The sequence below is a fragment of the Copadichromis virginalis genome, linkage group LG22 (genome assembly GCF_057382275.1).
Source record: "Copadichromis virginalis isolate Kocher_CV1m ecotype Utaka linkage group LG22, C_Virginalis_male_GT1.1, whole genome shotgun sequence".
Lineage (NCBI taxonomy): Eukaryota > Metazoa > Chordata > Actinopteri > Cichliformes > Cichlidae > Copadichromis > Copadichromis virginalis.
Window position 1 is genome coordinate 9,608,655 of NC_140638.1, and position 15,789 is coordinate 9,624,443.

Sequence of the window (15,789 nt, forward strand, 5' to 3'; positions counted from 1 at the left end):
GCGAGGCAGCACTACCCTCAATAAGGACGAGAAAAATATTCTACTCAGAGCGCCCAAATTATTAAACAAGCAGGGAATTATTATGGGGTTGCTCATATTTGCCTCATTATGGCTGCTGGGGTTGCTGAGGTAGTGTGGGTGAGGGCTACATGTGGGCTTTGCGACCATCCCAGTGCCATCTAAAAGAAAAAATTGGTGTAATTGTACCATAACCTCAGCAAAAACAGCACAAAGGAATCCATACAAAATGTTAGTGGTGATGAAAAGCAGAGCGCTGCATTGTGTAACATGACCACAAAATTTGAAGGAAGCGAGAAAAACAAAAAAACAACACAGTTTGAGGACATTAAAGTCAGACAGAGCCACTTATAGGGCAACTGCTTACAAGTGTGGTTTTAAACAGAGCATAGAAGGGAAGAAAAACTATTTGTAGGATCCTTGAACTGCTTTTTAAAAACACTGTGCTGTACATACTCCAATTCTTTTGGCTCCTTCTAACCATTAAACACAAAAAAAAAAGATCATCGCCCTTACAAAGCACATTGGGCTGCTGCCCTGGGAGTTTGGTGCGCTTAAGTAGACTGTACTGTAAGCAAGAGGCTTTAATAATTTAGTGGACCATGGATCGATATGCAACTTAAACATGCAGTGGTACTTTGTCTTACTTAAATCACAAAGGAGTCTGATGTGCAGCTGATGACTGTAAAGAGATGTACAGGTTGTTCTGTTCTCCTACAAATGAAACAACATGACAGCAGCGAAACGCAGATGGAAGTTCACCCTCAGTCTCGAGGGTGCCAACTCCTGATCTTTGATCTATAAAACGTGATATCTCAGGATATGATCAGGCTGGGAGAGGCCTGAGTGGGCGGGTGCATGTCAATTAGGCTGAGGTTAGTGGGCGAAGGAGTCAGTCTCCTCTCTGGTTGCTGTCATGACAACCACAAATCTTTAATGCCCCCCCCCCCGCTCGACATCTTCCAGCCCACTCCTCTCTCTGTGCTGCCTACAATGACTAGGAAATATGATTACCGTTACCCCCAGGGCAAAGATGACGTAACGGCAAAGAAAACGTTCACACCTTTCGATACCAGCGCCCACCTGATGTGAGTTTACAACCTTGCACTTATGGTGGGGGGGGAGGAGTGTTGGGTAGGAGGGGAAGCCCATCCAAACAGATGAGCTGCAGATCTAAACATGATCTAAACTTCTAAAAAAAACAACCTATGTCAAACTAGATCCCCACCCTCCTAATGGATAATAATAATATTACATTTCACCCTACATCGAGCAGCATCACAACTGCATCTCCCTGGCACTGGATCCCCGCTGAGAGTCCCTCTGCCTGTTGGCCAACAAATAACCACCAGGCTCATACACCCTCCTCCCGTCACTGCCAGCTTGTAAAAATTCATATTTTACTCAACAGCCTTCCCTGCTGGGCCTCGCCGAGCCAAATGGCGGCCATCGACAGCACTGTGGCAGCGTTTCATGGCAGCCATATGCACAAAATTCACGTGTTTCAGATGGCCCCAACAGTTTGGCTTCAGCTTCCCCTGTTATAGCATCAAAGATGTGTGCGTGTGGGGAGGGGGATAATTGTTTTTCACAAAAACAGCATCTGCGAGGGGTTTGAGGTGTCATCAGTATGCGCGACACTACACCAGCACACCAACGAGAAGCCCGAAAACTGCTGCTGGACCATAGTTTGAGCCGTCTTTTTAATCACGTCTGAGGTACTAAATTAAAACAAATTCTGTGGAAACGGTTGGTGTCGTGTCCGTGATAGTTCGATCCAGATAGGTGGACTGAAGTGCCTGAAGCTGATGTGTGGATGATAGCAGGAAGCAGGAGGACAGCGGGCGCTTATTGCTGGATCAAACGGGAAAGAGGAGAGGAAGAGGAGAAGGAGAGCGGAGATGACAAGATGGGATTCGGCAGCTGCCCCCCTCTTCGCTGTCACTGCGCGGGAGGGAGTTTGGGATTATGTAACTCGAGCACCTCCACCAGCCTGCTGTACCCACCCGGCTCTGTGCAAACACTCACTCACACGCTACCATCAAACACCCATCAAAGACACCCTCACACTAACTGATGCATGCGCTCACTCACAGACGAGGACATTTTCCAACTCCGTAAAAATGGGCAATCGATGGTGATAATTAGTTGAGCAACCATACGCTAATTAGCAAATAAAGCACACTGATCATTTATGCATAATTAAGTCATTTATTAAGGAATATATGGTACTCCACATTCCCTTCCTCCAGCTGGTTTTCTCTGCTTTGTTTACAGATCATTAACTAAATAATATTAAAAAAGGTAAATGAATTCATGAATTAATAACAATTTAAAAGAAACAGTAGATTGACTGAGATTAAAAACAATTTATTGCAGTCCTGCTTCGAAACAGCACTAAAGCATTGAACCTATTCAGGTAACTGTGGGTAAGACATTTGCTGTTTAGATAATGTTCCTGCTTTTGTTTGTCTTGTGCAGCTTTTAAAAGAAATCTGGCAGTTTCACATTTGGCTCAGGGGGCCAAGAAATCAATTTATTGGCAAAAATTATTAAGAAAGGATTGTCAGCATTAAGTGAGAGATAAAACAGGCATATACGGTAGAAATCAAAGCTTATCTGTCCTTTAATTGATTAGATAACAGACAAAATCCACAATTTACTTTATTTCCTCATAAAATATTTAGAAATCTGCTCTTAGTTGTGTCTCATTTGATACCAATTCCAACAATATGGGTTCCTGAATTGTTTTTAAGGAAAAATTGGCAACATAAACATCTTTTTTAATTACTATTACTTTACTTGCAAAAAAAGATTAATCAACAAAGTACTTAGCAGATTAATGAAATTAGTATTTCAGCTGTGCTGTACGTAGCTTCTCCTTACAGTCTTTTAATTTGGTTCCCTCTGATTAGAGCAGGATTAATAGACAGAAAGGCTGAAATCATGCCAGTTGCACCAGCTGCAGCCAAATAGGGAACCATTTCAACTCTGATAAACGCCCGGTTTGTTCTTTTATGTAATTATAGTTTAAATGACAGATGTACAGGCAACAATATTTTCTCTTCTACAGAATCCTGATCGCTCCCTGAATGGCTTCATTTGACAATGACGCTATTATTAAACATGGGCATCCCCTCGTACAATACTCATAACAACAGCTGGCAGATGCATGAGCTGTGCAGAACTCGCCGTCACCTTTAAAGGCAGTCTGTCGATCTCATCTTTGTCTCCTCCAGAGGAGAAACTGAGTTTTTGCTGTCCTCAGCAGCTGACCGGTGCAATAAGTGTCCATAAGGGTTGTCATCAGTGCGTGACACATTCTTTATCATCGCGGACACACCCGTGAAAACAGCCTGCCGGCGGTCTCGAGCAGGGTGAGCCAATCTGAATGCAGAACTGAGACTGAAACGACTCGAAGGAAGTACAGCTTGTGCTTCCTGAGTGACTGAACAAAAGATGAGGAAGCGCAGAGGAATCCCCAATCGCACTGAGTGTCCCATTACCCTGCAGTCAATCATCATCACCAGTCAGCTCAGCGCGAGGCGACTGCCACTCCCGCTCCCTTCCTCGCATTAGCTCCCTCTCACTTTATCAAATCTAATCAACACAAAAGCACAGACACAGAGAGAATGATGGGAACACCTAACACCGATGAAGAGGGAGAGAGCATAAAGACTCAGGACAAAAATCGAATCTAAAATCTAATGCGGGTTAAAATTTCTTTAAAGTGTTTTTCTGCTTGATTTCTGAGATCAAATTTCTGGACGGATTCTTAGTTTATACTTGAAGAAGGTTCAGTTTCCTCTGTTGCCGTTAAGTCAGGTCTTTGAAAATAAACCTTTCAACTGCATAGCGTGATACTGCGTGTGCAACACGTTTCATTCTTTTTAGGACTGATTATTTTAATTATGGTTATTGGCACGTTAATATTGATACACCAGTTAAATATTTGAGGTTTCCAAAAATTTAAGCAAATTTCAGTCTTTAATCATTGGACGATAGATAGATAGATAGATAGATAGATAGATAGATAGATAGATAGATAGATAGATAGATAGATAGATAGATAGATAGATAGATAGATAGATAGATAGATAGATAGATAGATAGATAGATAGATAGATAGATAGATAGATAGATAGATAGATAGATAGATAGATAGATAGATAGATAGATAGATAGATAGATAGATAGATAGATAGATAGATAGATAGATAGATAGATAGATAGATAGATAGATAGATAGATAGATAGATAGATAGATAGATAGATAGATAGATAGATAGATAGATAGATAGATAGATAGATAGATAGATAGATAGATAGATAGATAGATAGATAGATAGATAGATAGATAGATAGATAGATAGATAGATAGATAGATAGATAGATAGATAGATAGATAGATAGATAGATAGATAGATAGATAGATAGATAGATAGATAGATAGATAGATAGATAGATAGATAGATAGATAGATAGATAGATAGATAGATAGATAGATAGATAGATAGATAGATAGATAGATAGATAGATAGATAGATAGATAGATAGAATAGTGGTAAGACTACACGCCTCTAGAGCGTCACAAAATTGATTCCCGCCTGGGGCATCTGTATCCAGTAAGGGTCCTAAGGCTAGACCCCCCCATGCGAGCCTACTGCACACACATGCTATGGCAAGGGGGAGCCAGGACGACAGGTCAGGGGGGAGATATCATCACTCCCACCTGAGATTGGGTAGCAAGCCCCAAGTGTGATAGACCACTAGGATCGTTGAGTGCAAGGCTACGAGATATATATCTTTTTTTTAAATTAGGAAATTTAAAAGAAAGTAATGTACTGAATGCATGTGTTATAAATGTATTATAAATTTACATATATATTATGTAAATGTATATAATTTTATTTATGTATATACATTTTAAAAATGATCTGCCTCAGGTGAACACTAACATAAAATAAGCCTATTTTTATGATGAAGTAGAAATATTTCATAACAAACAAATTTTACAAAATTGTAAAGACTGGACTCGATTGTTTTCTTTAAAAGCAGTCTCTGTACGCATTTAGAAGTTGACGAGATGAATGTAGTTCATAAAGGTAAATGCTTTTAGTCATCTAGATGCAAAATGTTGACTATTTAATATCTCACTGCCTCCTTTGATCTATTTTTTTTTCCTAATAAATGTTTTCAGTGGGTCTGGGCTACGGGCTGGACATAAACTCTTAATACAGATGCTGTGATGTATGTAAAATGTCTTGCTGTAATAAGTAAGTCATTTTATGGAAAAAAAACCCCAAACCAAACCTCATCTGAATAGCAGAGAACCCTTTAGCATTAACGGTGGCTGCACCGGGGCACAGGGAGGTCAACTGTGCTGCTGCATCCACACATGCAAAGTAAAAGTTTACTATGCAAATAAAACGAATAACAAGGAAAAGATCCAGAAACAGACTGTGTTACTGGTTTTTGAGTGAGCCGCAGAATCAGGTTACAAACGTAAAGCCGTCCCAGTGCTTGCACAGACTTGTCCCTTACAGAGATTCCTTCTGATTTTCTGACTCCTTCAGTTATATTGCGTACCACAGATACGTGGCTGTTATTTGCATATTACTTGGAGAAATGCTATGTTTTAATTGCTGGGACTGTTTGCCCTCAGAGTCAAAGCAGAGACTCCTTCCCAGTTTTTACTTCTGCAAACCCCATTTATATCTGAACAAATACGTTTTTTTAACCTAAAAATAAATATTTTAAAATCATTATTTTCTCTTCATATTTACATTTTACGCAGTGCGCCATCAGTTTTTTGGAAAAGTGGTTCAGGGTTGCTGATCCTCATCCTATCCTGCCCCCCCCGCAGCCTGGAGATCAGCTGCTGTCTGCTAAACATCCCACGAAGCGGGGGCGACAAGGTGGAAGGGATGTGGATGAAGGGAGGCAGGAGTAGAGCTGTTTATCGTGTTGTTTATGAGCAGCGTGTTGAGTGGAAGTGACAGCAGCAGGGCAGGTAAGAGTTAAAAAAAATATTTTAAAAACCCCGGCATCAACTGGAGCTTCAGGCGGGCAGCTTTTAATAATGTATCACCATCAAGAGAGGAGAGATGAGGATCTTATACAGAGGGCAGCAAACACACACACAAGCTGAACAATGCCGTGACAGAGGTGCACTTGTCTTAGTTACCTCTAAAAATAATGCTAATAAGAGCTAAAGCTACTGCATCCTTACAGTGATGAAGCTGCAAACACCCAGTCAACAAATGAAAAATAGATCACACCCTCCCTCCTGCACACAGACAAAGACAGAGGTTTGGTGCGCTATCGGTACAGTACTGCTGCCTCCGCAGGAAACTGTAGGTGGAAGAAGCAGCAGACTGGAGGCCACTGATTATTGGGACCGCGTGGGCACCCTTGTGAAAAATTGATATAACGAGAAACCTACCGGGTGGGTAGAAGAGTGCGTGTTTGTGTTCATGTGTAGGGGTTTTTAATGGTGCGGGCGGAGATGAACGTGAACGTGAATATTATCCTCTTCTATCTTTTTCGGTCCACGCACGCATTAAAAACCTTCTCCCCCAAAAAGCTGTATGCACCAAAATAGACGAGAGAGAACCAGACTTCCAAACGCAAAGCCAAGACACGATAAATGATGCGTTCCATCCCGCAGCTGCAAATCACGGAAGGTGTCAAGCTCGTTTTGTAGAAAAATTATTAACAAGCTACCCAAGAAAATTAAGATGCTGCTGCAGTTAATATCCCAGATTTATTATTTGTTTCTAATTTATTCCAATAATTTCCTCTAATCTTTACTTTAGAAAAAAAAAATCAAGGTAGTTTCTACGGTTTATGGTTTTCCTTAAAACGAATAGAAAGAATTGACAGATACAGGCACCAGTTTAGCTCACTGGTTGAGCAGATGCCTGTATGACTTATGGCTGTGGGGCAGCAGCCAGGGGTCGAGTCCGGCCTGCAGCCCTTTGCTGCATTTCTTACCATGCACTCGCTCCCTCTTTGCTGCCAAACTGTCAAAAAAGATAAAAAGCTCAAAAATAATCTTAAAAAAAAAATTTGAGTCGTGCAGAGTTGTGATTTCTCTGGATCTCTGCAGATTTGTTTCACTGTTGGTCAAAGCTTGAAAAGTTGTTCCTTAACCCTTGAACCAAAATGCGAAGTCAAAATTGCATTGAAACACAAATTTAACCAGGTGTCAGAACTAAAACAAAACCAGACCAAAAAACAAAATATATTCAACTTACAGAGTTTTAAAACAAACAAAAAAAACCAGCAGAGCCGTAGACGTACTAGCACTAAAGTAAAAGTGGAATCAGGTTTGGGTGTAACAGCTGAAGTTTCTGGTCAAGACTTCCTGTTACCGTTTGCAGTCCAACCATGAAAGCAGATAAAATTGAAAAAGATAAATCAACATCAGAATAAGCCCAATGATTAAAGACATTATTTCAGCCAATGTCTGTTTGTAGAAATTATTCACCTGCATTCAGTCAAAGCTGATTGGTCGGTCCTATTCAGAAGACTTCCAGTACCAAAAATCACGTCTTATGCCTTCAAATTCCACTTTGTTGTTCATATGCTGAATCTGTTTATATATAACATACTCTCAATATAACACCACTATTTAATTTCAATGAAACAACTACTTTACACACGACTGCGACTAATTATTTCATTTTGTTTCTATTAAAGATTCATTTGGGTTTTAAATCCGTCACTTAATTGTTGGGTTGAAAGCATCGGAAACTAGTGAGAAATTTCCATTAGAGCCATCCAGAGCTTAATACTTTACACTGTGCTTACAGTGATTTAATACACCGAGGGAAACATTTAACATGTGAGAAGCTGAAATCAAGAAATATTTAATCAGCCGTAGAAAGCGTTAGGACCATCAGCGATTTGGTTAATCAGCATTAAATTAGTATTAAAATATTATTCGTCACATAAAAACACATGCACGGGCTCGCCCCGGGTTATTTATCCATCGATCCATTGACCAGAAGCTTTTAGTATTCCCAGTTCCCGTCTGGCTCTCGCCGCCGACCGAGCTCTCTCAGCTGGAACAGCTTCCCCCTGCAGCTACGGTGATCTACCACAATAAGAGCACTCAAACCCCAACTAACAACACAACTCTTCTCATGTTCGACACCATGTAAACTCTTAAATATGGAAGTAAAGTTTGAACTATTCATTTGAAAAGATATTAAAATGCTTATTCAATCATTCAAACCACTAAAATCAAATCAAACTGTTATCAGTCAATTCCTGATTGTTTCAGCTCTAGCACACATTTCCTGTTCTGTGAGGAAAAAAACCCTTAAAAACCCTTAACTGAACTGTGAGCAACTTTTCAGTTTGGATTTGATGTCACCGTTTGAGCCCGACAGTTTCACATAAGACGTGAAACAGTCACTGAAATTTAGCAGCGAGCTCTCAACTGTACACAAACACCCACTTCTTTCTTTGAGGAGTCTAAAAAAAGAAGAAACTGGAAGTAAAAACAAGCTGCATGTCAAACTGCATCCAGTCAGCGTCTCGAGTTCCCCCTGGCTGCTGAGGGGCTGTGACACAGAAGAAACAACGCTGCGGCAGTTCCGCTTTACTGAGCTTGGCGACGGACGGCCGATGTGGCGTCAAGCGACGCCTCGATGGGCCGTGTGGGACAGGAAGCACATTTCAGTCACTTCAGCGTGAAAATAAATTTTGCACACGTACGGTGAGCTCCGTGCGTCACACAAGCAACAAGGAGGAGGAGAGGAGGTAGGAGGCAGGGGGGGACCATAAGAATTTGAGGTTTTGAAAGACCTTTAAGGCATTTAATATTCAGATTAATGCAATCAACCCACCTAATTCAATTCTCATTATGATTTTTTTTGCTCAGAGCAGACCACGCTACCTCAAATTTAAGCTTTTCAAATATGATCCTTCCTTAAATTTGTCTTGAAATGAATTAAAACTGAATATTAGTTAGTTTAGCAGCTGTTCTTGAGCTACTTTGTCATTATTACTGCAGATTTCCCATCTGTTTATGGACTTATATTTGACATAAACACTCACTTAGTATAACTAATGCCGAGCATTATATATTTATTTACTTTTGGACAAAATATTAGCAGGCAAATGTTCAGAGCAGGGGAGCATTTCATCAACAGGAGGAATAAAATGAAAGAATATTTTGATGATGTTGTGACAGTAAGAAAATGAATACCTCTCACACATCTGGACAGTAAATCTGAAGCTGAAGTGAGCAGGTAGTTATCTTAGTATGAGGTTAATTCTAATTATAGTGGGAAAAACAAGCTGGAAATAATTGTTAGTTCCACACAGGACCAGTATCGTCCTCTCCAAATCATGCTGGTACAGTCAGCAGTAAATAATAAATGGACTGGTACTTATAAAGTGCTTTTCTACTCTCACTGAGCACTTTTTAACTACAATTCAGCCATTCTTACAAACACAAACATTACTGTGATGAATGTAATGAGGAAAACTTGGGTTCAGTGTACTGGGGTTGAACCGCCTCTTATCCTCACTAAAGCTATATTGTATTTGCAGCCAGCAGAGGCTCTAGGACGTTACTGGTCCTGCAGAGGAAGAATGAGCAGCAGTCTGTTTTTCTTTGTTTTGCGATGGCTTGTTTTTACGGTGGATAATGTGTGATAATGTGGTGCGATAATGCGGATTCACTTCGTTTCCTTCTGTTTTCGCTCTTTATGCTAAGCCAAGCATCTGCCGGTTCGAGGTGTATATGCTTACTACGCACGCACACCTGTCAGAAATAAAGTAAATAAGCATATTCGCCAACTATACCTCCAAGCGGCAACAGGAAGCTAAATGAGGCTTATGAATAACCAAACTACATGCACAAAGGTGCAAGCACGTTATAGCCATCACAGTGTGCGGTCAACATTTACTTAACAGATGACAAGAAATCCACAGAATATTTTTTAACCACTTTAAAAAGACGTCACCTCCAGTTTGCAGAATCTGTGGTGCAGGGTTTTCACTATTTTTTGACTAAAGGCAAAACAATGATGAGGAGGGGGAGAAAAGCCAAAATAATAGCAAACGTGTCAGATAAATACTTGGTTTCATTCGGCATAAATGCAAAACAGTTAAGCGCAGATTAGAAATGACATATTTACATTTCAAAGTTAAGAAAAAGTGAAACTTCATCACAGACTTACACATCAATCTGTTGCTGTGTTTGCTGCAATCCTGCACAGAGTGTGGCACATCAAACCAGATGGCAGCGCTGCTTCCCGTCACAGCAACATCCAAAGATAAAAACAACTTTCAAACACACTCTGGATCCCTCAGGCTCGACTGCCCCGATGCCCAACTTTGGCTGATTACTGAGGCGCCGTGAATGAGTGACAGCTCACTGACTGCTTCCTGTCTATGCCGTTCGCTTTGACGACTCAGACTTGAGGAAAAGGTGTCCCACAAGCCTTCGCCGACCCCCCCCCCCACAAAAGCTAAACTTCACACCTCTGACCTCAGAGGGTAAACAGGAAACGCTGCCGAGAATCCCCGAGAGCGTGACGAGTGGGTTCTTTCACGGGACAAAAACTTCTTTGCTGGACGCTGCTGATGTGAACTCCTTTTGTTCAGGAGACAGAAGGAGACTCTGCAGAGAACAACAAGTGCATACTTAAGTCTGTGTCAACACAAGCAGTCACAAGCCTGCGTTTCCGCCCTATCAGCTGTGGCTGCGCAGCAGCACGGGGCGTTGCCTGCGGTTTCCTCCGAATAATGTGACGAGGAGGGGAATTCCTGTAAGGCCCAGGGAGAGGGGGGGAGGAGGAAGGGAGGGCCCGGCCAAACAGAGCAACAGTGCAGGCCGGCTGACGTCACTAAAACCGGCTTTGGCACCCTCCAGGGGATCCTTCTCTCGGCCTCCCTCCCTCTCTCTGTTTGTCTCGGAGGAATTTAAAGCGTCCTGCCAACTGCTGGTTGCCTAACAGCTCACTCACGGGCTAAAGAAGACTGAGGTGTTTACCAGAGGACTTTGCTTTTATCCCCCCCCCCCTTTTTTTGTTTTTTAAACATCACAGCCTTAGTCTTTCAGTTCCTTTTTGACAATGAGGCTGCACGTTAGTCTGAGGTGTTTTTTTTTTTTCCTTTTCACATTAAAAAGCATATCATTCACACACCACTGTTCATTTTCATACCGACATCAACACACTGAGGGAAACTTTTGAAGTGTTTAATCCTAAATTTCATTTGAAGCAGTATTACATGAGTCTTAAATTGAGCTTTTTTCCCATCTGAGGACACCATGGTTTTGATTTTTTGTGCAGAGACTGCTTCTGCTTTTACGCACACGTTATTCAGGAAATACTTAGTGTGTATGCATTTGATGATATTTAACAAAGATCCTAATACATTATTCTCTTCAGACATAAAAAAAAAAAACAAACAAGCTGTCTAATGTGTGTTTTTAACATTACATATGCCAATATTTTTGTGTTTTGGATACAGGACTTTATATTGTTTCAAGGTTTCCAGGATAAGCCAAAGTAAACAATCGAATTAAAAGGAAATGAATCAACAATGTGTGCATTTTTAAGCAACTTCTGGTTTCAGCTTCTCAAATGTTATGACAGATACACCAATTTTGTAAATACGAAACTAAATCTAAACTAATCAGCTCAAATAGTCGACTGGCCTCTGAAATTCATGCTGGTATGTTCACGTATGAGCACAGAGAAACTTTCCTTCTTCTGCCATCATGAGTTATTGAAGTCAAGTGATGGTTTTTGAAGGGATATGGGTTAGACTTTTTTTTCCTAATGTGATTTTGAAATGATTGATGGTCAGTTTCCCTCTTTGGAGAGCAGAGTCAAATGCGATTTTCTTTCATTTGCCTGAAGTGTCCCAGCTATAAATACAGCCTCCTCTACTTTGCCTTAAACAACAGCAAACCGCTGCTGCTCTCAGAGGCACCCAGCGGCAATTTTGTTTTTCTTTTCAACTCCAAAATTAAAAAAAAAAAAGAGACATTCAAGGCTGAGTGTGGGCAAAAAACAAAAAACAAGATTCTGGAAATGGCCGTGAAAACTGCAGAATCTTGTGAGGATTTTTTAAGTCAACAACAAATTGTGTTGCTCAGTTGAAGCTCCCCAAAGGCGGAGCAAAGCTGACTTGACGGACACTGAGGGGGTGAGATAAAGCTGCAAGGTCGCAGTGAGAAACAGCCTGCAGGTCGCAGTGAGAGGGCTCACTCCGAGCTTTTAAAGTGACCAGAGTCAATAGTTAAAAGGAGGGGATTCACCCCGCTCACAGCAGGCAGACTTCCAACAAGTGCTTGGCCTCCTGCGTTACATAAACGCGATGAGCCGGGCAGTTAAATGACAAAAGTGTCTCCCTAAGTGACGCCAGCCTGCACATTTAACCTCACTGTACTGTGGTCTGGTTGGGAAAAAAGAGGAAGCTCCCTCTGCTTTATTTTTGTATTAGTCATTATGGGGAATTCTCAGGGTTTTACAGTTTGGCCGCAAAAGAGGTTCAGAAAATCAGATAAATATTTATCCAGGCCAGGGACAACATGCAGCGTGACCAAGCACTTTTTGCAGTGTCATTGCCAGGGTAAAGAAGATAAACAGTTCACAGGCAAAAACTCCAGGATCAACACGGCACACTGTAATTAGGCCGGCCAAAGCTGCAGCATAAAAAGTTGGTGTTGGCATGTTAAAAGCAAAAATAAGCAGTGACTCACTTTTGACGGCCAAGCGCCCAAACTCCTCTGTCTTTAAAACTGACCTAAAGAGGGATCACTGTGTGTTTTTGTGTGTGAGTGGAGCAGTGGAGGACACTGCGCCTCATCTCTGTGGGAACATCTGAGTTAATGACAGCCGAGCTGGTGATAATGCAGCACAGCCTGAATGAAGTAATCCAGCTACTAACCTCTAATACTGTCCCTGTGTGTGTGTGTGCTGGCTGTCCATTAGCTTTAAGATATCTACAAACACTCGCACAATCAGGGTTACCACAGCCATTCAGCTCAATACAGCCACGAATTCAACTGCCAAAAAGTCTCCAATCCATGCTGCATACAAGCAGTCGCCCACGCTGACCCTTCATACTCCAAATACCAAACTGAAACCAATCAAAAACCACGTGAGCAGGGCAGTCACAGAGCTGGGAGGCTTTTCTTCTCTCTGGCTTTTTCTGTTTGGGGAGTTCACGTTGAAAATTTCTTCTCTTGGCTTCATCTTCGAATTTTAAATGCATACCGTCGCGATCAGAAATCTTTTCAGCCGAGCACAAAAACCACGTTCACACACTCTCATCGGAAACGAGCAGATTTTTGGCAAAAGGGTCAAAATCCGCTGTATATACTTATATTTTATGCTACTTTCATTTCACCACACCACACTATGCAGCCAAATATTGTGTTTTGCTCTCAAAGAAAAACATAGATAACATTAAGATTATACTACCAATACCAGTGAACTTATCTTGGTTGAGATGTCAGATTAGTGGTTTTTATTTCCACTAAACGGATATTTGTCTTTTCTTTTTCATGATTCATATTTTCAGATATTTCAGAGTAAACAGTAAAATGTAAAATCCAAAACAGCGACCTCCATTACACCTACTGCTCAGTTCATCCACTGTCTGAAACAAGTCTACTTTCTCACGATTGGCTGCCCCTCGTAAACAAGGGGGTTTGAACTGCAGGTGGGTGTGGCCTCTGTGCTCACAGTCAGTCCTGTGTGCCTGAGATGACCGTATTAGTGTATAGTGTATGAAGCTGTGTTACAATGTGTTCGGAAAAATGCCAAAAACGTCAAGGAATAAATTTAAAACTAGAGACCTAAGTGGTTTCCGGAAGTTACAGAAATGAGCAACACAGACACGTGCTAACAAACCTCGTAAAAGATTTGAAAACATTCCTGAAACTGACTGATCAAGGACTGTGGAGGACGTTCATATAGCCAAAATAATGAGGCTTTTGGCCCCGCCCACTTGCTATTCAAACCTTCTGTTTTACAAATAGTTATTTTTCATACAGTAGATAAAGTAAGGGACTGCATGAGGAAAAACTGAACTGCACATCATGCAAAGCTGCTCTAGTAGCATCCAAGACTATAAATGCAGAGGGTGGAAATGCCCATAATAGATCCTCTTGGCTTTGCAACGATTAATTTGACTGCTTTGAAACTAAGTATATTTGCTGAAAATACTACAAAAACATGATTCGGCTGATTGAGTACATCTTCCACCCCTCTGCTGAGGCTGATCTTTGAGGAAATGTAGAAAAACTTCTGAACACACATTTATAACTCAGAGGCTTTGACGCAATCGCGGTCCCAATCAGAGGAATCTAACGCGATTCAGGCCAATAAGTTTCATCCAGCTGGCAGCTGTTGCTCTCGTATCTCTGAATCTAATCACAGTGCCATCTTCGCTACAGGAGGAGAGACTATTACAGCCGCCAAGCCTTCTAGGAAAAGAGACAAGTCTTAATTAGATCTGGAGCTTATGGGGCTGAGTACAGTGAGAGGCAGAGAGAGCAACAAAAGCCAGCGAGCGCGTGCAGGAAACCGGGATCTGACAGTATGCAAGGTCATTGATCATGTTACAGAACAGCAGCAGGATCCTGCTCAGGCTCGGCTTCTGAATCCAGGCTTCTTCTCACCTATTCGCCTCTTTTTGTCTCCCCCCCTCCTTCCTGCTGCGCATACTGAAAAACAAGCCTAGTCTCTCAACCATCACACCCTCCTCCACCCGCTGCCTCCCACTGCTGCCCTCAGGGGAGGAGCTGAGATGTTAATGAGGGCTGTTGTGATGTGGAAACACGGGGCATGTTAATGGCATGAAAATCCATTATGATTTAATTTAAACAAATCTCCTCTCGACTGTAGGATGAAGGCTGCTGTTGTTTCAGTTTGAACCCGGTGTGCGGCTGAAAGGTTTAATCAATTAGTCGATCTGTGATTGTTTAGGCTGAGTGGAAATGCCAGACATTTACTTTGCTTGTCGTTTTCTCTTTTACATTATTGGCGTTTGGAGATTTACAGACATCGTGTAGAGCTGTGGGAACTTTCACTTTGTTACTATTATTATTTTGACATTTTATGAAGTGATAACAACTGTCAGGTTAAATATTAGTTGTAGCCCAACTAATTTTTTATATTTGCTGCTGTGTACACAAATTATTTGGTGGATTATGTTGCTTAATCCTCCTGAAACCAACAAATCTTCAAGTCTAAAATGCTGCATATATCATATGTAAATATCTGCATATTTACAATAAATCAATTCTTCTGAGGTCCTTTCAGGACTTTTTTCTAATATTTTGATAGTTTTAAATTTGAAAGAAATGCAGGAAAGCCATGTGGAGTAAACATTTATACATAAATATGTTCATTCAGATTTTTGGCATAAACATGGTGGTTTGAGATATTTTCATTATTTAAAATAAATCCACTGCAAGAAAATAATTTTGAAAAACCAGAGGCTGAAGAAGCTGAGCTTTCCCATAGCCCATTTCAAACGCCTTACTCTCAGTTTATGGCACACGTTTCATAATCGTACATGAAACCAACATGTCACAGCAAGTTTCTGTGATCTTTGACTGACTCGCGACTTCTAGAGAAAGCAGCACAAAACCATTTAACAAGAAGCCACTTGATAAAGACTACGAAGGCTTTCTCGAGCCAAAGCTTTTTGAAAACATATTCAGTGACGACACCACAGCTGCAGTCTTTTTACATACCGAGAAGTGTGCTTGTTCCTTACAGAGTGCCA

At 41.2% G+C, this 15,789-nt stretch overlaps 1 protein-coding gene across 4 annotated transcripts in view; it reads right to left on the minus strand.

Annotated features, from left to right (window-relative positions):
• Positions 1-15,789, minus strand: part of hivep1 (HIVEP zinc finger 1) — a 68,148-nt gene that overhangs the window by 15,764 nt on the left and 36,595 nt on the right. The window contains exon 1 of one of the 4 annotated variants that reach the window (XM_085445166.1): positions 10,218-11,145. The exons of the other annotated variants lie outside the window; for them this stretch is intronic. Within the exon in view, the coding sequence (XP_085301292.1) occupies positions 10,218-10,221 (4 nt within the window). The 5' untranslated portion in view covers positions 10,222-11,145. Of the gene's footprint in view, positions 1-10,217; positions 11,146-15,789 lie in introns of those variants that run through there. 4 annotated transcript variants of the gene reach the window in all.